Source organism: Nicotiana tomentosiformis, chromosome 7, assembly GCF_000390325.3.
Source record: "Nicotiana tomentosiformis chromosome 7, ASM39032v3, whole genome shotgun sequence".
Taxonomy (NCBI): domain Eukaryota; kingdom Viridiplantae; phylum Streptophyta; class Magnoliopsida; order Solanales; family Solanaceae; genus Nicotiana; species Nicotiana tomentosiformis.
The window spans coordinates 89,668,585-89,692,500 of NC_090818.1; the positions used below are offsets into that span (position 1 = coordinate 89,668,585).

Consider the following 23,916-nt stretch of genomic DNA (forward strand, 5'->3'; position numbering starts at 1 on the left):
TTCTTGGGATCAATTCTTGCCGCTTGCAGAGTTTGCCTAACATAACAGCTACCAATCAATTATTCAGATGGCTCCTTATGAGGCCCTATATGGGAGACGTCGTCGTTCCCCAGTTGGTTGGTTTGAGCCGGGAGAGGCTAAGTTATTGGGCACAGATTTGGTTCGAGATGCCTTGGAGAAGGTCAAGTTAATCCAGGATCGGTTTCGTACAGCCCAATCTACCCAGAAGAGTTATGCGGATCGGAAGGTTACTGATGCTGCATTCATAGTTAGAGAGCGAGTCTTGCTCCGAGTTTCACCCATGAAGGGTGTGATGAGGTTCGGAAGGAAGGGCAAGTTGAGCCCTAGGTATATCAGACCTTTTGAGATCCTTAAGAGGATTGGTGACGTGGCCTACAAGCTTGGATTGCCACCTAGTTTATCTGCGGTTCATCCAGTGTTCCATGTTTCTATGATCTGAAACTATTACGGTGATCCGTCTCATGTTTTAGACTTCAGCATAGTCCAATTGGATAAGGATTTGACTTACATTGAGGAGCCAGTGGATATCTTGTACAGATAGGTTCAGAAGTTGAGATCAAAGAATATTGCTTCTGTGAAGTTTCAATGGAGGGGTCATTCGGTCGAGGAGGCGACCTGGGAGACCGATCATGACATGCGGAGTCGTTATCCTCACTTTTTCACCACTTCAAGTATATCCTTATGCACATTCAAGGACGCACATTTGTTTTAAGGGGGGAGAATGTAACGACCCGACCGGTCGTTTTGTATAATTGCTCCCCATTTTCCTTTTTGATGCTTCACACATGTGTGTTTATGGTTTTATGACTTACGGGGTTGATTAGTTTCATTTCAGGAATATTTCGGGTTGATTTGGACCCTTTAATTCTTGACTTAGACGCTTAAGTTAGAAATATTGACCAAACTTTGACTTTTGTGAAAATGACACTGAAACAGTATTTTGATGGCTCCGATAGCTTCGTAGCATGATTTTGGACTTGGGGTATGCCATGAATTAAATTTGAAAGTCCGTAGGTTGATTTGTGTTGTTTTATCGAAATTTGGCAATTTGAAATTAAAAGGTTTGATTGTAGGTTGACTTTTAGCTATCGAGTTCGGAATTTGATTTTGGGACATGGAATAGGTCTGTTATGTTATTTAATCTTGTCTGCAAAATTTGGTATCATTTGGAGTTGATTTTATAGGATTCAGATGTTTAGTTGTAATTCAAGAGATTCATGAACTTTACTTTGAAATTCATGCTTTTTAGGGTTTGATTCATAGTTTTAGATGTTATTTTTGTATTTTGATCGCGCGAGCGAGTTTGTATGATGTTTTTAGACTTGTGTGAATGTTTGGTTTGGAGCCCCGAGGGCTCGAACGAGTTTTGGACATGTTTCGGAATTGATTGTACTGAAAATGAATTGGTGGTGTTGTTGGTGCTCTGTTATCGCAATTGCGAGCACCAGCCTCGCAATTGCGAAGGTGGCAGTAAGGGCTTTGATGTCGCAATTGCGGCTGCCCCTTCGCAATTGCGAAGTCAGCAGGAATTAGGCTTAGTTCGCTTTTGCGAACAAATGCTCGCTTTTGCGAAAGATCTAGCTTCGCAATTGTGAAGCCTCTATCGCAATTGCAATAATTATTGAGGTTGTCAGGATTTGCAAATGCGATCCCTGGTCCGCAAATGCGAACCCTGTGTCGCAAATGCGACATCTTCAGCTGGTAATAAGCGCTGGGAGATGGGATTTTTCAACATATTCTCTCATTTTAGAACCCTAGACTCGCTATGAGGCGATTTAGAGAGAGGATTTTCATCTACAAACCTTGGGTAAGTAATTTTAATCTATTTTCAACTATATTTCATCAATATATCTTAGATTCTAACATCAAAATCATGTGAATCAAAGTGAAAATTTGTGAAACTTTGTCAAGTTTTTGAAAAATGAGAATTTGAATTTTGAGAGTCAATTTGGATTCGGATTTTGAAACTAATCATATATACGGACTCGTGGAGTTATGAGTAGTCGGAATCTACCTTTGGACCCGGGTTTTAACCGAGCTAGCCCCTAGTTGACCTTTTGGGAAAACTGGAAAGATCAAGTTTTATCTATTGTAATTGATTTCTCTTGCATAGTTTGATGATATTAAGTCGATTTCGGTTAGATTTGAGCCGTGTGGAAGCGAATTTTAGGAAAAAAGCTATTATTGAGGGTTGAGTTGACCTAGTTGAGGTAAGTATCTTGCCTAACTTTGTGGGGGGGAACTACTCCTTAGGATTTGGATTGATTGTATCATTCGTGCTATGTGAAACCTATGTACGCAAGGTGATGAGTGGGTACATGGGTTATATGAGGTAATTGATCGGTTTAGACTACTTAGACTCTTTTCGTGCTTTAATTTAATTGTCATATCATGTTTTAAATTCTCATAGTCAATCTACTCTTACTTGTGTTAGTCTATCCTTACATGCCTTTGTGCTACATCTTACATGACATTTCGCTCTTATGCTTTAGTTGCCTCTTTCATTATTACATGTTATCTCTTCCATTATTGAATTACTATTATTTGAAGTCATTGTTACATGTTATCTCTTCCATTGTTGATTTATCATTATTTGAAGTTATTGTTACATGTTATCTCTTCATTGTTGATTATCATTATTTGAAGTCAGTATTACATGTTATCCCTTTCATTGTTGAATATCCTTATTTGAAGTCATAGTTACATGTTATCTCTTCCATTGTCAGTTCTTCTTATTTAGTATCGTGGTTACACATTATCTTTCTCATTATTGAGTTATTAGTGTGAAATTGTGAAAGCTACTATCACATTGAGGTGAAGTTGTTAATTGTTGAGATATTTTTCTTGTTGAGAAATTTACATTCATTGTTATTGTTGATATTCTTGTACACATTGTGGTTGAGCCATGGGCTATTGTTGTGGAAACATTGATATTGTGATTACTGGCAAGTTGTGATATACGGGCATTTGTGGTGCGAATTGTTATTGTGATGTGATATTGATGTGCATGCGGCGGTATAAGGATAGGGGTTAATGTGTATGCGGCGGCATAAGGTGGGACTTATGTGCGTGTTGCTTGTAAGGGAATTACTTGAAGCCACATGGCGTCATAAGGCGGGCTAAAGTGTGTGTAGTTATTTCGGAAAAAAATATTTTCAAAACTATTTAAAAGTAAGGCTCATGCGGCGGTATAAGGAAAGATTGTGATTGAAATTGAGAAATATGAATATGAGGCGGTACCTCGTTTGTGATTCTTGTTATATACGAGTCGATACCTCGGTTGTGATTCTCATTATACACGAGATGGTACCTCGTTGTGATTCTTGTTGTTTATCTCATGTTGCAAAAGAATTTTTGGTGGGAACACTTTCTGTTAGTTTGTTCTTCCTTGTTCTATCAGTTATTGTTCGTATATGATCATTGTGGTTCTCTTTAATTGCTTCTTTTATTGTTATCTCCATGCTTACAATTCTGGTATTATTAAATTGTTTCGTATGATTTATTTCTTCGCCTTCCATTATTTATCGTTATTGTGTTTTCATACTGTTTATTATGTCCTAGTAGGTGTCTTGACCTGGCATCATACTTACTGGGTACCGTTATGGTATACTCATACTACGCTTTTGTATATCTTTTTGTACAGATCCAAGTACGTCTACTCGTGTTGGACGTTAGTGATTGGTTGTAGCTGATTTTCCGGGGACTTCAAGGTATACCTGCTCGACATCCGTAGGCCTCGGAGTCACCTTCCTTTATCTTTACTTCCTGATGTATTTTTCATTCAGACACTGATGTAGTAGACATTCTAGTTTATTCTGTAATGCTTATGACTCAATTCCACCGGATTTGGGAAGTGTGTTGTTAAGATCCTATTTGAAAGGTTTTTATGAGTTTATCAGTCTTGTTTTAGTATTACAGTTAATTATTTCTGTCAAGTTATTGCTAAATGTTAAACTTACCTAGTCTTAAAAACTAGGTGTCATCACGACATCCTAAGGAGGAAAATTGGGATCGTGACATCGGGTCGTTACCGTATCGCCCTTGACAACATCATCCGGTGCCCCTTAGACAGATAAAAAGCATTAACCAAAAAGTTTCAAAATAAAGACAACAAAAATCGAAAAAATAAAAGTGCAGATTAGATACAAGGAAAACCACCAACAGTAACTCTCTCGTTTCCCCTGACATATATGTATGGTCAGCTAGCATATTTTTATCATGTGCTTACTCACCAAAGACCGGAACATCATCATATTGATACTCATCATGGTCGTCGATGCTAGATGTATTATCATCAGCGATACACTAACGAATCTAATAAAAATAACAAAAGGAAATGAGGTCATATATCATTTTTACATACAAAAAGGGGGATAACAGTACCTAAGAATCAACCTCATCCCTCGTTTGCTTGATTTTCAAATAATCGAACACTTTTTCAAAGGAAAAACGACATAGTTGTTGAGTGTCATAACGGTATCAGTGAGATACAGAACAAAAAAATAACAAAAATTAAACCAAAAAGCATGTTTCCTATCAACAAAGCATCTATATACAAAAAGCACATAACAAACTACAAAAAGGTCAAGTTGCAGTACCTTTACAAGGTCAACCTTCAACTGATCAACTTCAGCCTTCAAACTACGACCATCAAAGGATCACAACTCGGTTTGAGCTGTTGCTCCGTATTCTGAGAATGAGGCCGTTGACGCTGCTGCTCCATACTTCGAGGACGAGGTGGAAGTGTGAAGACAGAAACATCATTGAAAAAAGCAAGAACTTCCCTTGATGCAGCATCATTGAAATTCGAAGATCAAGTTTATGTTTCAGAACCTAAGATTTAAAACATGAAGTTGCATTCAATTGATTGAACTACCCGAGATTTGAATTTCTAAAGTTGCATTGAACAGATTGAACTAATTCAGATTCGAATTTCTGAAGTAGCATTTGAAAGATAGAACTTCAAAAATGATTTCTGAAGTTGCATTGAATAGGTTTAACTACTTCAGATCCGAGCGGGTATATTTTACAAAATTTTGTGCAATGCGGGTATTACTTCAATGGTAGCCCCAAAAGGGAGTATATATTAAAATGCCCCTGAAAATTTACTTTCAGGTTATGTACAACCTGTGCCAAAACGGGTAAGAGCTTCAAACTTGGGTCCAATTCGATAGGTAAGTTGGGCCAAGTGATAAAAGCTGTAATTTTTTTCTTTTTCTTTTGAAGAATTAACCTGAGTAGCAGCTCACCCACCGCTTAAACTTAAAATAGTCGGCGGATATATAATATATGTATAATCCATATATAATATGTGTATAATAAATGTATAATTTATGTATACCGGCTAGAAAAAGTAAACATTGAATCTACCTGATTATTTGTGTAAAGATCCTTTTCTTTTTCATATTAGGTGAACTACAATTACCTTATTTCTAATTTCTAACAAGGCCAGGACAAAATTCAGGAAATGTTCGGAAACAACCCCCCCTCCCCCCCCCCAACCAACTTTTGTTTAGTTCCCTTTTAAACTTCACGTGGTCTTTAATACCCCCCTGAACATGAAAATCTAATAGTCTTGACCTTTCTAGATGCTAATATGGCAAAGAGCGTGACTACACTCTCTTTTAGGCGCCTGGGAGAGAAGAAAAATCAAAAAATTAGCTTCCAAATGGGTATTTTTCAAACATTAATTGACATATAATCAAATGTAATGATTTATTTGTTCCAATTGTATTTCTCATTGTTTCTTCTTAATATACATTGCATATTTTTTTTCAATTATATATTTTTTTTAAATATAATGAATATATGTTTCAACTATGTATTTCTTATCTTTTTTTCTGGTCCAAATCTACAAAAGTTAGTTAAAATTTTATTGGTATATTTAGCCAAAGTAATGAAGTTTAAATTGTATATTTTCAACAAAAAGAAAAAGTAAAGTGTATTTTTATTTTTATTTTCATGCAATGACTATTTATTTAAGTTATGCATTTTTCTTTTTCGAGTTAAATTCGTAAATATTTGGTCGGAATTTTTATTCTTAGCTAAAAATTTATTTAGCCAATATACAGAGTGCCAACAATGTAATTTTGTTAAATGCAATGATAATATGTTCTAATTGTGTATTCCTTCTTTTTCTGACCAAATATATAAAAGTAACCTAATCAAAAAGAATTATAGTGAAAATAACGTTGTTTCAAGTTTTTTTATACAGATTTCGGCACGAAAAAATGATTTAAATATTTTGTGGACTTAACAAGATAATATATATATATATATATATATATATATATATATATATATATATATATATATATATATATATATATATATAAAACTCCCATGGATTGTCAACGTCCAGGGGGTCGAGGATATGAAATTGCCAAGTTTAGGAGGATATTAAAGACCACATAAATTTAAAGGGGAATTAACAAAAATTGTCAAGTTCGGGGGGTCCGGTCTATTATGCCTATTTTAAATGAATGATCCTCCTCGGAGTATACAGACTTCTACGTGACTAAAGCACCGGCAACATTACAATTGGTTGGTGTAAATTCAGGCACAGAAGCGGGCTGCAGTTTAAACTAACAGACCACCTGTGTTGCCGGACATAATACAACGTAAAGTATTTAATACTACTGGTTTCGGTATACGTGCGTAGCACGTGCATACAGTGTCTATCAATTAAAAATATAAACATTGACGTTAAAATAAAATTCAATATTTGTTTAAATGATAAAAATAATTTTTCTCATAGTAGTTGTATTAAATATCTTCTGAATATGCATAGATGATGAATTTAGTTAAATTAGTTATATATTATTTTGTAATTATACATATCTTTAATATGATTTACAAATAGGTTAAAGTCTATCTCACCTGACATCTCTTTATGAATACATTTTGGCTTCTACTATTTCATCCTTATTTCTTAAAGTTTGTATTTAACCAATTTAATTCTTAATACTATAATTGATTACATTTTATATTCAGATTTCTTTTATCGCTAATTTTACTTATATGATGAATTTGGAGAGGAATAAAATTAAATCATCTTTCTAGTTAGTTAATTCAAATCCGGGAAAAAAATCAATTCAAATACTTAATTATCTTTTTTAATCACTAATAGAAATAATTTATTTTTTGAGGATTTAAATTATTAATATTAGCTCGTAGACATAAAATAAATATTTAATTATAACTACATATCTATCCGCAAAAATTCTTTTGTCAAATGATAAAAAAGAAATTAAACTTTTGCACTTTATGTTTGTCGTAGCGTTAGTAAATGACTTTTGTCAATCACTTTTCTCTCTCTCTTTCTCTTGCTATTATTAAATATTTTCGTAATTATTTTTTCTAATTAAGTTTTAAAGTCTATATTAATATTTTATATCTAAGTTAATTATTGATCGAAGAATAAAATCAATAGTTAATGGACTAATCTTACATAGAATACTACTCATATAATTTATAAGTTAATTACTCATTTGTTTACATCATAATTGTTCGTCTAAAATTTAGCATGATTATACAATTCTTTTGAGCTAAAAAACGTTCAATTGCATAAAATTCATATACAAGGTAAAACATATAAATATTTGGTGTTATTTAATTATACTTTAATTTTAAAATTCATATAAAATAAAACTTCAATAATTTTCAAGTCCTAAATATAAGGACCTCTTGCTTAATTCAAATATGGAAAGGTATAATAAGTAATAAATCTTATTTAATTTCAAGCTCCTAAATATTAGGTAGAAGAATAATCAAAAGACTATTTTGTGTAGTATGAATTCTATTTTAAAAGGGTAAAAAAAGCGAACAACATTTCGCTATCGTAATTTTAATATAGTAAAGATATAGATTAAATTAGAATTTTGCAATAATGGAAGATTGTACTTATCAAGTTATCTAGCATGAGAAACCTTATTCATGTTAACTGAATATCACTTGTAATTTAGCTGGTCGGTTATTTTTTCTAACGTCAACAACTGTCTGTTGGCCACTTGACTGAAATTATTGTGAGCCTAATTTAGTTTGCTAGAGCTGTATCGAATTAAAAGTATAATAACGCCTCCAAAGTAATACTATAAAAGCAAACCAAAATTTGGATAGTTTTCATAATTGGCAGAAAAATAGTGTAGATTCCATATCTGCATTTACAAAACCTTACTTTATAGTGAAAGTTCACCGCTTACTGCTATGACAACTTTGCTTTTGGGTGTTCCACTTTGTCTTCCTTCAGCTTCAACCTTATAAACCACATCCATTCCAGATAACACCTTTCCAAACACAACATGTCGACCATCCAACCTACAAACAATCACAAGTTAGAAGAAATTTACAGCTTACCAAAGGAGAATATACAGCAACATCAAAAGTACAAAATTAAAGGACAAAATATATAAAACCTTAGGTGATAAAAAAGTAAAACACTTGTGAGGTAATCTGAGCAAAGTCCTCAACTTACCAGCTAGTTGTGACGGTTGTGACGAAGAATTGTGAACCATTGGTGTCAGAACCAGCATTTGCCATCGACAAAAGCCCTGGAAAAATTACTTTTTAGATGCATGCAAATTCAGCACTTTAACATAACCATAGAATGATAATCTTACCAGGTCCAGTGTGCTTGATCTTGAAGTTTTCATCAGCAAACTTCTCCCCGTAAATTGATTCCCCTCCACGTCCATCACCAAGGGTGAAATCACCACCTTGAAGCATGAAGCTGGGGATTATTCTATGGAATGTGCTTCCCTTGTAATGAAGAGGCTTGCCACTCTTTCCAATACCTTTCTCCCCTGTTGAGGGAGAAATACGTTTGAGCAACAACATGAATTTGAAGTGAACAAACGCTGAAGCCACTTCTTATATATTATATTATGCAAAATAACTTAATAGACAGTATGTAATTCCATTTTTTGTCATCAGTCAGATACAAAGAGAAACAAATTAATATCACGAAAAAATGGAAACAAACAATCATCGACAAGCACGGGCTAGATTCACTGTGGCATCTATAGAGTCTAGATCCAACAGTCTTATCAAGAGCAGGAGAATGAAATATGAAAATGCAGGTAGAAGTACCTGTGCACAATGCTCTGAAATTTTCTGCAATAAAATAAGTAGCTTGTGAATAAAAGTGAAATTTACAATTATTGCTGTATATATGTCACCAATCACCATACCTGCTGTTTTAGGAACTGTTTTACCAAAGAGACCCATAACAATACGACCTGAAAGAAAACATGTACATGATGCATCACTTCAAAGGAAACAATTCAATGGTGCGTCAGATCACAATACTATATGGTAAAGGCATCTGACCACAGACATAAATAACTAAGAAAATTCTGTGACATCAAAAAGTCATTGCCCTTAATGTTTTCTCATGTCCTGAATTCTACCTACCAAAGGCTGCTTAAGGATTCAAACGTCTAATAGCCTGTTTGGCCAAGCTTCTCAAGAGGCCAAAAGTGCTTTTTTTCCCGAAAGCACTTTTTTTTCCTAACTTGAGGTGTTTGGCCAAGTTTTTTGGAGAAAAAAAGTGTTTTTGGGAAGAAGCAGAAGCAGTTTTGACTTTTCTTCTTACCTAAAATACCCTTAACAAAATATAGTATATACCAAAATAACCGTTAAACCTAATACTTAGGATATTAATGTATAAGTATTTCTTCTTATTTTTAGGATAGCTTTCTAATATATAGTACTTTACGGGTGAATGCTTTTATATTTGTTGAATGAATTTTAATATATTTAACTTATATTAAAAGAATTAAGTACTTTTTAATTTTATTTTCATATTTTACTTAAATAAAATAAAAAGATTTAATTATTGCTTGTAATAACAAATTTTTGAGATTATTTATTTACTTATAATATTAACTATTAAGTAAATCTATTCATGTCCTTATTCGTAATTGATACTTAAAAGCACTTTATGAAAAGCTTGGCCAAACACAAATTATTGCTCAAAAGTGTTTTTCAGAGTGATTAGCCAAACACAAACTGCTTCTCTTTAAAAGTACTTTTTTCAAAAGCACTTTTGAAAAAAGCACTTCTCAAAATAAGTTGATTTCTCCAGCTCGGCCAAACAGGCTATAAGAAGGAAATGTTAAGTTTCAGTATATTGCAAACAAGGGAATGCATACACAAACATGATATTCCCAAAAGCCACAAAATCAAGAATAACCATTTAAACGTTACATTTGTGTCTGATTTGTTACTGAGTAAAACTATAAATGTGGATCAGTATAAAGAAATAAATAAACAAATATTATACTTCCTCTGTCCAAATTTATTTAGAATTAACCGAACACAAAAGTTTAAAGAAAAAGGAGGATTTCTAGTACTCCCTTGTTGCTAGTTAGTACTAAAAGTCTGTTTTAGAGATCAACAACAAAAAAACCAGTATATTCCCACAGGTTTAGAGATGAAAAGAAAAAAAATAACGGAGGACTTTTGACACACAAGCAAACAAATCTTATAAGAGTATCTTATTAAGAGAAAAATGAGAATGTATACATCAAGGGTTTCTAATTATAGAAAGGTCCCAATCTTTTTTGGACGAACAGAAAAAGAGTGGCAATTATATTAGGATACAGAGAATAATTTTTTATCCTCCTCCCTTCATCTAAGAGAAGACTCTTTTTTTTTAATTAATCAATATTCTAATGGACCGTGAACCATACCAGAGGAAGGGGAGGAAAGAATAAGGAAACTTTAAATCCTCAACAAGGTCAAGTTTTAATTACTAAAGACATGTAGATGAATTTCATATAACACAGAACAACATTGTACATGCCCGAAGGGTCAAACATGTCTCCCAGAAACTTGAAAGAAATATCTGGAATGGACATGACCAAATACACAACAACAAAGCGCAAGTTAGAAGTATACTCACAAGAGGGTGGATGATATGCCTAAATGTGGCTTTGGGATACCCCATTTTGTAACTTAAGCAGGAAAGGAATATCAAAACCACAATGCTCAATGTTTTGGTAGAAGAAGGAAAGATACAAATATTTAAATATTATGCTGCACAGAATAAAAAACCATCCAATATAAATTAGTTTTCACTAAGAAGATCCACGGACGGGATATGGTAGAGGTAAAGAAACCATCCCCTGCCCCAAGAAATAAAAATAAAAGAAGGAAGGAAGGAAGACTACAGGGCATGTGTTTAGGATACATAACGACCTATAATGTGACGCCAGTGTAACAAATCATTGACAAGTTAATATTGGTATCCCCATCATATGAGCAGAGAAGCTAAAATGAACCAATACAAGGGTAAGAGCGCACCTGCAGGTTTACCATCAATCTCAACATCAAAGAAAACCTTGTGAGTTATTTCTTTTAGACTTTCCTGGGACTTTTTGCCCTGCAAAGCATTAAATTTCGAATTAACTATAATAGTAATAATCTTGTCCTGTCACAAATACAAACAAGAACAGACACGAATAGCCCCACATTGAACTAGGTGAGACCAAACTGTAAATCATCTTTTGACACAATGTTTGAAAAAGCGAGCACTTCGTCGCTTTAAGCGAGAAGCGACGCGAAGCGACGACCCATCGATTTTCTGAAGCTGAAGTGAATCGATTTACAAAAGCGAGCGCTTCAATACCTGAAGCAAGCAGTGACGCAGAGAAGCGCGAAAAAACGATCGCTTCATTTAAATGGGTCAATTTTTAAAAAAAAAGAATTGGGTCTTTTTTTATTATACAAAAACATAGACCCCAACCCAAAGCGAAGACATTTCTTCTTCTTCTTCCATCGACTGCTGCTAGGGTTAGTTGCTCCAGCCTCCAGGTAATTTTCTTCTTTTTTTTCTTCTTTCATCTTTCTTCTTCTCCTCCTTTTTTCTCTCTTCTTTCTTCTTCAGCCCGTCGAGGCGTCGACTGCTGCTCACTGCTAGGGCAGGCAACGGTCTTTTTTTTCTTTTTTTTCCTTTTATTCTTCTTATTTAGCCTTTATTTATTAATTTTGTGTGTATTTCAATTTATAAAATTAATTATTATATTTTGAAATGTTGCTGCTTTGCTGATTTCAGTATATTAAACTTAATTATTTTAATTTTTTCAGTTTTTTTTTTCTTTTTCTTTGACATGTTGCTGATTTCAGTTATTAAATTTAATTTAATTAAGGTGTTGCTAATTTCAGTTATATAAATATGTTATATTTTCAGTTTATTTCATTATGTTTGTGTTTCTTATATCTTAATAGGAATTAAAAATGTCCCAAAGTTCAAAAGAGAAAGACCCGACTTGGCGATATGGCGATAAAGTTAATGAGAAGAATAGTACAAATGTTATATGCAAGTTTTATAACAAGATTACAACGGGAGGAATTTATCGCTTTAAATTCCATCTTATTGGTGACGATAGAAACGTCACAAGTTGTCCGAAATGCCCGCCGGAGGTGAGGGAGGAAATAAAGAATTTTGTTGAGAAGGAGCTAAAACATCAAATGAGTCATCAATCATTTGTGACCAATCTTGATGATAATGATGATGATATGGAAGAAGGTGAAACTACTGATTTGTCAGTTCCAACAAAACGGGGAAGAGATGCAATCTCTTCAAGCCATGGATCAATAGGTACGAGTAGGACTAAAGGTCCTATAGATTGTTATTTCCCAAAGAAGCCAGAAGCAAAGAGCGGTAAAAAGATTTGTAAAAAATTGCCAAGGACATTTTAAGGGATCGTGCAGTTAAAACTTTTGCAAGATGGGTCTATGATGCAGGGCTCCCCTTCAATTGTGTCAACTATACTGATACTTTTGCAAACTTTATTGAGGTCGTTGGTCAATATGGACCTGGAATGAAGCCCCTCACTTATCATGAAATCAGAGGTCCTTATCTAAATAAGAAAATGGTGGAGACCAATAAAATTGTGGAGGAACATAAAGTTATGTGGAACAAGTATGGATGCTCCATTATGATGGATAAGTGGACGGCAAGAACTGGGAAAATGATTATTAATGTGTTGGTGAATTCTCCCAATGGAAGTTTGTTTCTCGAGTCGATTGATGCTAGCGACGCGTCCACTGACCACATCAAAATGTTCGCCTTGTTTCAGAATACCATTGAAAAGATTGGCCCAAGCAATGTTGTTCAAGTGGTCACTGATAATGCGAGTGAAAATGTTAAAGCGGGTGGTATGGTGCAAGGAGCGTACCCGAATATCTATTGGACTTCATGTGCGGCTCATTGTATCAACTTAATGTTAGGGGACATTTTCAAAGAAAACCCCTTCTCTACAGTTTTTGGCCAGGACGTTAGGGTACATTCTTATATTGCTCAGTGACCTTTGTTATTGAATATGATGAGAATATTCACCAAACAAAAAAAATTTGGTGAAATCCGGCAAGACAAGGTTCGCTACTGCTTTCTTGACTTTGCATAGTATCCACTTGCAAAAAGCCAATTTGAGAAAGTTGTTCATTTTAGAAGAATGGAATAAGAGTAAATTTGCAAAGGAAGCTGGGGGGAAAGAAGCTGCACGCATTATTCTTTCTTATTCTTTTTGGAATAATGTCCTTCATACTCTTAAAATTGGTGACCCTTTGATTAGAGTACTCCGTTAAGTGGATGGGGAGCAAAATCAACTAATGAGCTACCTCTGTGAAGCTATGAATAGAGCGAAGAGGCTATTCACGCATCATTCAATGATGTGCAGAAATATGTAAAGGTCTTTCAAATCATTAATTCAAGATGGATGGAGCAACTTCATCGACTTTTGCATGCAACTGAACTTATTCTGAACCCGTCACTCTTTTATGATCAGTATGAGAATAATTCACTGGCTAAAGAAGTGTGGAAGGGATTCCATAAGTGTGTTATTAAGTTGGCCCAAGATGATGAGCTGGAAGAAAAGATAGTAGATCAGCTTGCTATTTACAAGGCAGGTGAAGGACGTTTTAAGCTGCGATTGCTATTAAACAAAGAAAGACGAAGTCGCCAGGTGACCGAGTGCTTCTATATTTTATAGCTCTAACTTCTAATGTATCTTTTATACTTATTAACTCTTGAATATATTTTTTTTCACTTCTATAGTTGAGTGGTGGGACCAATATGGTGCAGAGACTCCGGATTTACAGACTTTCGCCATCAAATTTCTAAGTTTAACTTGTAGCTCATCCGGGTGTGAAAGGAACTAGAGCATTTTTGAACACGTGAGAACTAAAAAGAATGATTTCGTGTATAGAGATAAAGTTAAATATATTTCAATTATCCTAACTCCTACTAATTAGTTGACACATCTTGTTTGCAGATTCATACAAAGAAGAGGAATCGACTAACTTTGAAGCGCCTCAATAATCTAGTGTTCATAAAATACAATAGAGCATTGAGGCATCGCTACAACCACCGCAATCTAATTGATCCAATTCTTTTGGACAATATTGATGAGGCTAATGAGTGGCTAACCGGAATCCTCGAAAATTGTGAAAATGAAGAAGTATTTGAAGGCGACTCTAATTTCACTTGGGGTGATGTTGCGGAGGCTGGTGGATTTGGGGAGAACCCTTATGGTTTAAGGGGGAATACTTCAAGTTCAAACTCGAATAGGAAGGGAAAAAGTGTGGGTAATACAAGTCGATCCCTAATTGATGAAGATGAAAGTGATCATGAAGAGGAAGAGGAAGAGGAAGATGACGAACAATATGAAGATAATAGAGGAATTCGAGATTTTGACAATCTTGAAGAACTAGAAGAGTAGAAGAATAAGATGTTGATTCTAGTAATTTAGCGGTTTTGATTTTGCTTATCCAATGGTTTATGGAGGATTTTGTGGTACCTACTTTTAAGTTTTTAAATTGAACTTTTTGATTATTTATAGTGGCTCTTTGCAAGGTTTACTTTATGTTTTTTTAAGAATTGCGCTTCACTTCAATGAAGTGTACTTCACTTCGCGCTTCACTTTTGAATCGAGGCAAGCCCCTGCCGCTTTTTTGCACTTCTCGCTCTCAAAAACATTGTTTTGACATGTTTACTTTTATTTTGGTTTAAATATTGTGCTAATACAAGAATATCCCTTCGAATGAGACAGCAATCTAATATAGACACAAAGAAGAGAGAAAATGAGCTCAGATATACTTCTACAGAAACCAGCGATTTCTGAGAAAACTTGAGAAGCATTGAATTTTTTGTGATGTTGCAAAAGTATAATATAATTTAGCACTCTATTCAAGATTGTAGATTAAGTTAGCCCACATCCCTATCAAATAGTTGCAGGTAGAGGCACAACAATTAGCTAAGTCAAGCTGCCTTTCCTTTTTCCTTTTTAACAAGTCATTATTTTTATTATTCACATTCTCTCTTTTTTTTACTTTCTTAATAAGTAAATTCTAGTATTTGCTTAATAGCACCAAGGAAGTGCTGAAAGCTCAGTGCAAACATCAAAGTATGCCACATTGATCCCGAACTCATAGTAATTATAGCAAAACATAATTGTAAAAAACGGGAATTACAGCAATTATTAGAAACAGATAATATTGGATCTAAAGTTCCACATACGATGAAATTAACAATGTGAATTAGCTACATATCAATTAAGTAGTCTATCCAAAAATATTACGATCCAAAAGCACAAACAGCTCTCAACAAACAGATCTGCTGCTATATCAATGTTGTTATTGCAGATCGAGCCTAAAATAAAAGCCAAAGGAAGTTCCTACAACAATTCAATTACTCAAACAACAACAACAACAACAAACCCAGTATATTCTCACAAGTGGGGTCTCAATTCAATTACTCAAACATCAAACAAAAAAAAAATAAACAAATATAAAATTGGTGAAAAGCTGGAGACAAGATTATCAACAGGTAAAAAGACCTGAGCAAACGTTAGAGTTCCGAAAATGACTAAACTGCAGAGCAGCAAAACAAATGAATTCTTTGCCATCTTTGTTCGCATCCACTGTTAGAGAATCGCTGTCTACGTTGGAGTTAGAATGTTAGGCTAGGTTACTCAGAATCTGAGAATGACATTTAAGGGTAGAGATATATTAGGAAAAAGATAAATTCAAGGAGATCTATGATATTACCTGTGTTTTTAGAAGGCAGAGGCGACGCCCCTACGAATCTTTAAATTTTTTAATTCATAAATTAATAATATAGCATTAAAAGTTCAAGAAAATTTAAAAAAAATTAAAGAAACTCAAATAAAATTTCTAGCGTGTTTGCAACAATAAATAATGTGATATTGTTAAAGTTATTATGAAATATAAATCAACTATAACATCTTAACTTTCAACAATTGAAATCATAATTTCTTTAAAAAAATTATAAAACTGCATTTTTTCCTCCCTAAATAGTCATAATTTTTTTAATACTGTAATTTAAAATATTACTCCTTCACAAGTAAATATAAAATTACATTAAATAGCAAAATAATAAATATATGATAATTTTGAGAGATATAGAACTAAGACATTAAGATCTAGCAAATAAAGATATAAATTTTGGTTATCTATTTTCAGAAGAAATACTCAAATGATATTCACCCTTACAATATTCTCAATTAGTAAATATGTAATAATATGGTTCGTTATTTGAGTTATTCACAATTTTCATATTCCTATAGATGAAAGAACTTTAATCATTCATTTATTAAAAAATTGGCATGCTTTGCGAAGGAACTGTTAGGCGAACCCCGAGCATTGAGCATTAGGCATGTTTAGGGTGCACTATCGAGTGCTTGGGAGCGTAAGACTCATAAAACTAAGCCTCACACATGAGTCTCGTGGCGTTTTGATAGTGCTCCATCCTGCAGCGAGCCCCAAAGCGATTCCCAAAAAAACTTCTAAAAATACAGATATTATCCCATGAAAGAATGCCATGTTGTATGGTGACGTTGTTGATAGTGGTCACTCACCGGTACTAGTTCCTGAATTATAGAGCCCTCTTGAGAGAAGAAAATGTGGTGTGACCGATTATTCTGAAGGGAGACATACAACTAAAGTAGGACTTAGGGTTACTAAACCTTTCAACACTACTAGCTACGTGGGCTGAGCTAAGCATCTCTCAATGCTAGCTATACCAATCTCTCTTAGTGTTTCTAGAGTATTCTAAGAGGGTTAATTATGTAATTTGTATACATAGTGAGTTAGTGAGTCACGTGTTGTTAGTTGGACTGATTAGATATTTTTACATTTTGACTTACACTTGTATATAAGAAATATACAGCTTCGTTCATACAAAATAATGAAAATTATTGCTCTTATGAACTTTTCATTCATATCAAAGTTAACATGTTATCAGAGCTTGTGTGCTCGATCTACCTAAAGATTTTCAAGATTGTTCTGTGTGTTCTTCTCGATTGTAGATCATCTGTTGAATTCTCTTCGATCGCGATGGTCTGTTGTTCGCATTGACTACATTTCTTTTTTGACATTTTATTGCAGAATTTCTACTTAGCTTTCTAGTCACTTCGGAATTATTTTCTGTACTTTGATTTCCTCTACTATGGATGAAATCAATTTTTTGGTGAAACTTAGATTGTTGTAGAGAGTTCTCATCCATTGTACTTAGCTTCTTCTAATAAACCTAGCATGAATTTGGTGTTCTCTCCATTTGATGGATCTAGATATGCAAATTGGAGAACTTAATGTTAATCTCACTATCAGCTAAGTCCAAATTAGGATTTATCAATGGAAAACTCTCAAAGCCTAGAGATGACTCTCCTTACCTGGATCTTTGGATTATGTGTAATCATATGGTGATGGCTTGGCTGAACTCTGTTACGAAGGAAATCAGGCTTAATGTGCTTCATTCAAAGTTTGCAAGGGATGTATGGAAACAACTTGAGAACAGATATGGTCAGTCGGATGTTGCACAATTCTTTGGCTTGCAGAAGAAATTGATGGAAACCGTTCAGGGGACAAACAACATTGCCATATACTTTAATAGGATGAAGGTAGTATGGGATGAGATAGAGGCTCTGGATGCTAGGGTTTTATGTACTTGTGTTGACTGCAGATGTGAAGCAAAGTAGAAGAACAAGGAACTTGGATATTGGCAAACACTTGTTCAAATTCCTAATGGGCCTCGATAAATCTTACACTACCTGTCGAGGGAACATTCTGATAATGAACCCTACACCAAATGTTGACAAAGTTTATCACCTTCTTCTTCAAGAAGAAAGGCAGAGATTTATCCAATCTTTATTAACATCTCCATTGGAATCCAGTTCCTTCAATGTATCTAGACAGAAATTAGGAAATTCAGTTCTAGGACAATTCAATAATTTTTCTGGAAATAAAAATAGATGTAATACTACAAAAAGAAAAGGTAATTTCAGGATAAACATGTTTTGTAGTTATTATAAAAGATCAATGTAATGATTCGACCAGCTATTTTGTATATTTGAGCCCCGTTTTCACAATTGTTACTTTCCGTATGTGTATTTGTTGTTATGTGACTTGCGATGGTGGTTGGTTTTGTTTCGGGAAGGTTTTGAATTAAATTGGAACACTTAGTTCCTAGTTTGGAGGCTCAAGTTGGAAGTGTTGACCAAGTTTAACTTTTATGTATTTTACCTCGGATCGGAGTTTTGATAGTTCCGTTAGGTCCGGATGTTGATTTTTGTACTTAGCCGTATGTCCGAATTTTGATTTGGAGGTTCCTAGATTGATTTTGCTCTAATTGGCGAAAGTTGACAATTTGAAGGTTTAGAAGTTTATAGGTTTGACCCAAAGTTGACTTTGTGGTTATCGATGTCCGTTTGGAATTTCGAGCCTTGGAATAAGTTCGTATGGTGATTTATGACTTGTGTGTAAAATCTAGGGCCATTCCGAGTTGTTTATATGTATTCGGCATAAGTTTGGAATTTAGAAATTTGGATTAGTTGATTAAACTTGAACTGAGGTGTGATACGTGATATTGATGTTATTTTGTCTGATTTGAGGCCTCGAGTAGGCCCGTGTTATATTTTGGGACTTATTGATATGATTGGACGGGGTCCTGAGGGACTCGAGAGTTTTTCGAATGGATTCCAGATCTTTTTGAACTTGTTTGGATCTGCTAAATTGCTGATGCTTGGTGTGCTTCACGATCACGGAGCAGGTCTAGCTATCGCGAAGGCTATTTGGGGAAGTATCTTTTGTTGCTCTTTGCGTTTGTGATAGGAGTGTCGCATTCGCGGAGCTTGGTGGGCAGTGTCCTTCACGTTCGCGACCTGGGCATTGCGTTCGCGACCTGGACATCACGTTCGTGTAGAGGGAAGGCCAGATGGGGTTGACAAGCTTTTGGCCTTCGCGTTTACGGGTGGACCGGGCGGGCCACCGCGTGCACGTAGGCCAGTGTAGGTTATACATCGCATTCGCGGGTGTCAGACGACATTCGCGAAGGGTAATTTTGGGCCAATGCTGGGTTGTGCTTCACAAACGCGAGGCTTGGGCCACATTCGTGAAGGGCATCACTGGCAAATATTGATACTCAATTTTGCCCTCATATTTTTCACTTAGCTAGTATATTTTGTAATGTATTTTTATTTATTTTAAATGATATTTATAGAATATTTTCTTGCACTACTATTCCATGACATACTTTAAATATCAATTTATCATCTTCATAATACTTTTTATCAAATTATTATTATGGAAGTTTTATACAAATAATTTTAGTCATATTATAAGTATTTTTAATCGATTCTAGCATTTTTAATTTATAAATATTTATTTATTATTCCCTCAAAATTATTTCAGAGTGATTAGTTGTCCTAACTAGTTATTTATATTTTATGCGTGTTTTATATTATTTTACATTACTTATACAAATGCATTTGCATTTTTTTTACCATTTACATATTATTTGCAATAATAGCCTGTAAAATTTAGGTCAAAATGGTATTTTTATATTTTTACAATTATAATCTATTATTCTAAAGTGTTAATTTTGGAAATAACATTTTCTATCATTTTACAGCCATTTTAAAAAAAAAAATTTCAATTAATATCCATGTATTTTAAAATATGGCCTAATTAAGCTAACGTTTTGGACTAAAACAGGCCCAAAGGGAACTTTGCCCAACAGCCTGAACCCAACACCCACGACCCAATACCCTTTTACCCGTCTATGACCCGTTACCCGCCCGCTTCACCCTTAAAATCTCAGTCGTTGATCTCGTAAGATCAACGACCCACAATAGACCCCTCCTTCTCCTTATATCCCCTTACCCAAAACCCTAATCTCCATTTCCCATTCCAGTTTCCACCAAATACTCTCGTTTGTAAACCCTAAACCTAGCTGACATGGTATCTTCCTCTTCCTTTCCTGGATTGGAGTTGATCCGCGGTTCTCCTATGGTGCTATTACCTTTCTTGGCTTCTCATTTCTGTGGTACTTGCCCATTTATGGCAAGCCATTGTATAAAGACCTAATGATGCTTGCATGAACATGGCAAGTATCGAATGTTAAGATTCTACGCGGTTTTGGATCTTTTATTCTACACGGAATCATGGCTTGATACATTTAGGAGTAAATCCTTGCTCCTTAGGTAGCCCGGATTGTTGATTGACCTTTTGCATATATCTTTCCCTAATCTGATTCAAAATTGGATTGCATGTGATTTTTTTATTTGTTCCGTGATTTAATTGGTGTTTTTTACTTTTTTATTTGTGTGAATCAAACACTATATAAACCCCTCCCCAACTTCCCCTTTGGACAGATTTGCATCCTCACTCACACTTGTTCTATTTTGTGTTGGTTCTCTGAAAACTACTGTGTTCGATTTTGTTCATGGACGGTTGAAAGCCAAGGCCACCGTGGTATTCCTCAATAACTTCCTCTCGTACAAGCACTGCTCGGAGCCCCTGAGGTTTCTGTGAATTTTGAAGTGTCGGAGTCCCTGGGGTTCTCACTTCTTTTCTTCACTCGCAACTGTCGCTGAATCATTTCTGGACTTTTGTTTTCTCATTTTTGCCCGTTTCTCTTTGCAACTAGTTAGTACCCTTAGTTCTACCGTACAAATCTCTATTTGTCAATACAAGCATGTTTTAGATTACTCCCTTCATTCATTCATGCCTACATGCACTCTCTATGTCATTGCTATGTGAAAATCTTTAGAAAACATGACTTAGGGTCTTGGTCCTTTGAAATTTGTGAATTGTAGTACTATGTCATATTATGTGCTACTCTAATTTTGTTGTGATTTTGTTGTTAGTATGATATTCTGGGAATCCTTGTTCGATACCGTTAGTTCATTTAGGCTCAATCACCTCTAATGTGACCTCTAACATATATAGCTATATTAATTCATATGTATGTGGTAATAAGCTTGTAGTACCCCTCTGTTCTCTTTAAGACTTAGATGAATACATGCTATTTGACTTGCTAAATGTTGTACTTAGGAATCATGTGCATAGGTTGTTTTTTCCTTGAACTTTCATGTTATGAATTCCTTGTTTGCTTGTGATCTTTTAAGTCTGGCCACCCCAGAAAACCTGTAGTTAAGATGCAGTCACTCTAAGTTGAATCCATCAGGGGTGTTTATGATATAATTATATGTGTCTTTTAGAGGTTATGCTTAGAGCATATGTCTGTGAGGCTTCTCTTGTGATTTTGAAGGCTTTCAAACCTATTCGTACCTCATCTATGTGTCCTCTCTTATCTCCTAAACCTCATATCCCAGAATGTTGCTTAAGGAATCCTACTTCTTGGGTAGTTTATGAACCTTAGAGATTGAATTTTGAATGTTTGTGTGTTTCTTGCCTGAGTTTTAAAGTTATGTGGATAGCTTGTGCGTGTAGTCTTCCGCTTGCAATTTCTATCTTGTGGGGGGTGTTAGTTAGCAGAATTGGTTCCATTTGGTAATTTGGGCTTAGCCTATTGGGCTTGGTCTGGGCACTGAGTCCATGTGTGATTCGTCCGTCGTTATGCACCTGGAGCCTGGACTAGTTAGTTCACATGAAGTTGTTGAAGGCCCAGATATGTTACTGGTTATTTATGTACTTGTATTGGGCATGTAACTAATTATTCTTGGTCTGTAATAATTTGTAAAAAACTGATTATGGGAAAAATAGTAAAAAGAGGGGCTTGTGTAGTTTAATTTTTGCATGATTGGGTAGATAACATGCCTATAAGTCCAAATCATTATGCCTGCTACTTGTCAACCATGATCACTTCTGTGTGTTATTTATTGATAGATATCATGCCCATAGGACTTCTAATTTATCTATACCGCTTAGAACTAGTAAGTTTAGGATCTCAAGTAATTGGTAACTAAACACTGCTAATGTGATTTACAATATCATATAGAAAGCATGCCTATAGGACCTATTCTGTGTTCACTCGTTTGACTATTTGCTACTACACTTAGAAATCATGTATTATGATCCCACACCTAGCATCATGCCTATAGAATTTTATTAATTAATTCAACTGCTCGTACTACCAACTGTGCTCTTAATGCCCTACACCTAGAAGCCATGACTATAGGATCTATAAGCAATAACTTGTATCACTCAATTGCTGCACCACCGCAAAACTATTTTAAAACTTTAATCATTTAGAGATCCTGCCTACAGGACTTAATAACTAAGGTCTGCTTGTTAGACTACCCACGTGTAAATCATAGCCTTAATTAGTTCACAACTGGCCAATCACACTTTACATAGAAATCATGTTTTAGGTCCATTTAATTCAATAACACACTAGCTCATGATTGACCGGTCTAATCCCATGACTAGGTGCATGTTCATAGGACAATTCCCTCATCATTTCTACCACTTCTCCATAACTGTTATTTTATAATTGTTTGACGTTCATGTGAGTCTATTTTGGAGGTAAATATGAGCCCTGTTGTGTTAATCGTGCCTTTTGTGAAGTCCTATTTGTTTGAATTACTTGGTGCTTAGTCTTTTAATTTTGAGCAGCCTAGGATGAGTCTATAACTAGCTATATAGTGGTCTAATGCCTCCTGGATCATAGGCATGGGACATGTAGTCATATATAGGGTACGACTTAGAATTGAATTAGTGCCCTTTAGGTAAAAATTTAAAGATAGTAATCGGGTAGCAGGAGATGATAGTCTATATTCGTTGGATAATACGAACAACCGTTGCACTTAAAGGTTGCAAAGTGATATTTTTGTTGCACAGGGTAATCCTTTAGGCTAAAAAATCTAGAACCCCTCCCCCCCCCCAATCGAGTCTTATTGTTCCTTGTACATTTAGTGTTGTTGAGAAATTTAGATTTATCTAGGTTGAACATCTTTGAGCCAAGAGAGTTGCACCAATTAATTCTATTAATGGATAAAGTATGTTACTTAAATTGTTCTTTACATTATTTCCGTACTACTTCTTCAAATTAATTGATTGTCAATAATTGGACTATATATGATCATCTTGATCCACCTAGAATAATTGATCACTTGCCTTTATTAACAAATTAACTTGCATGCTCACTTAGGATAACTAATTCGATAAATCCCACATAGTTTAGAATTCGGTCGGGAATCACATTTGTGGACCTCAAAGAGTGCCTAACACCTTCTTTTCGAGGTAATTTGAGCCATTACCCGATATTTGGTAATACTGACTAGTTAAATAGAGTTATTCGCAAATAGGTGCTCTAACGCACCTCAAAAATCGTTAGGTGGCAACTCTTTTCTTTTAATACCATTTAAAAGAGTTGTCACATGTTGAAATTTGCTTTCGCGAGAAAACAGGGTGCGACAACATGGCGACTCTGCCGGAGATATACTTAGGCTTTTACCATGACAAATCTTTGCTTGTGTGGGATTATCAAGTTACTTTATTTGACTTCTTTCATGTACCTCCCTTTTCCCCCTCCCTTTACTTGCTTGAAATTGTTACACCATGAACCTCACTTTCCCCTCTCCTCTATTTTCTTTATTGATTCAATCATGCTTTTGGATTTCGTGAACCATG

At 34.8% G+C, this 23,916-nt stretch overlaps 2 protein-coding genes across 3 annotated transcripts; one reads left to right on the plus strand and one right to left on the minus strand.

Moving 5' to 3' along the window:
- Nucleotides 1–8,109: 8,109 nt before the first annotated feature.
- LOC104100110 (peptidyl-prolyl cis-trans isomerase CYP20-1-like) lies at nt 8,110–16,101 on the minus strand. Of its 2 annotated transcripts, XM_009607273.4 has the most exons (7): nt 15,861–16,101; nt 11,326–11,404; nt 9,210–9,257; nt 9,109–9,132; nt 8,640–8,822; nt 8,495–8,570; nt 8,110–8,337 (listed from the first exon to the last, which is right to left on the minus strand). In XM_009607273.4, the coding sequence occupies exons 1-7, from the start codon at nt 15,939–15,941 to the stop codon at nt 8,199–8,201; spliced, it is 630 nt and encodes a 209-aa protein (XP_009605568.1). In that variant the 5' UTR covers nt 15,942–16,101; the 3' UTR covers nt 8,110–8,198. The 2 variants fall into 2 exon arrangements, with proteins under 2 accessions (XP_009605568.1, XP_018627597.1); XM_018772081.3 differs by lacking the exon at nt 9,210–9,257 and having other exon boundaries at nt 15,861–16,047.
- A 1,532-nt stretch (nt 16,102–17,633) lies between these two features.
- On the plus strand, nt 17,634–18,020 carry LOC138895973 (uncharacterized). Its single transcript, XM_070180741.1, has one exon. It carries the CDS (start codon nt 17,634–17,636, stop codon nt 18,018–18,020), a length of 387 nt encoding a protein of 128 aa, XP_070036842.1.
- The last annotated feature ends 5,896 nt before the right edge of the window (nt 18,021–23,916 follow it).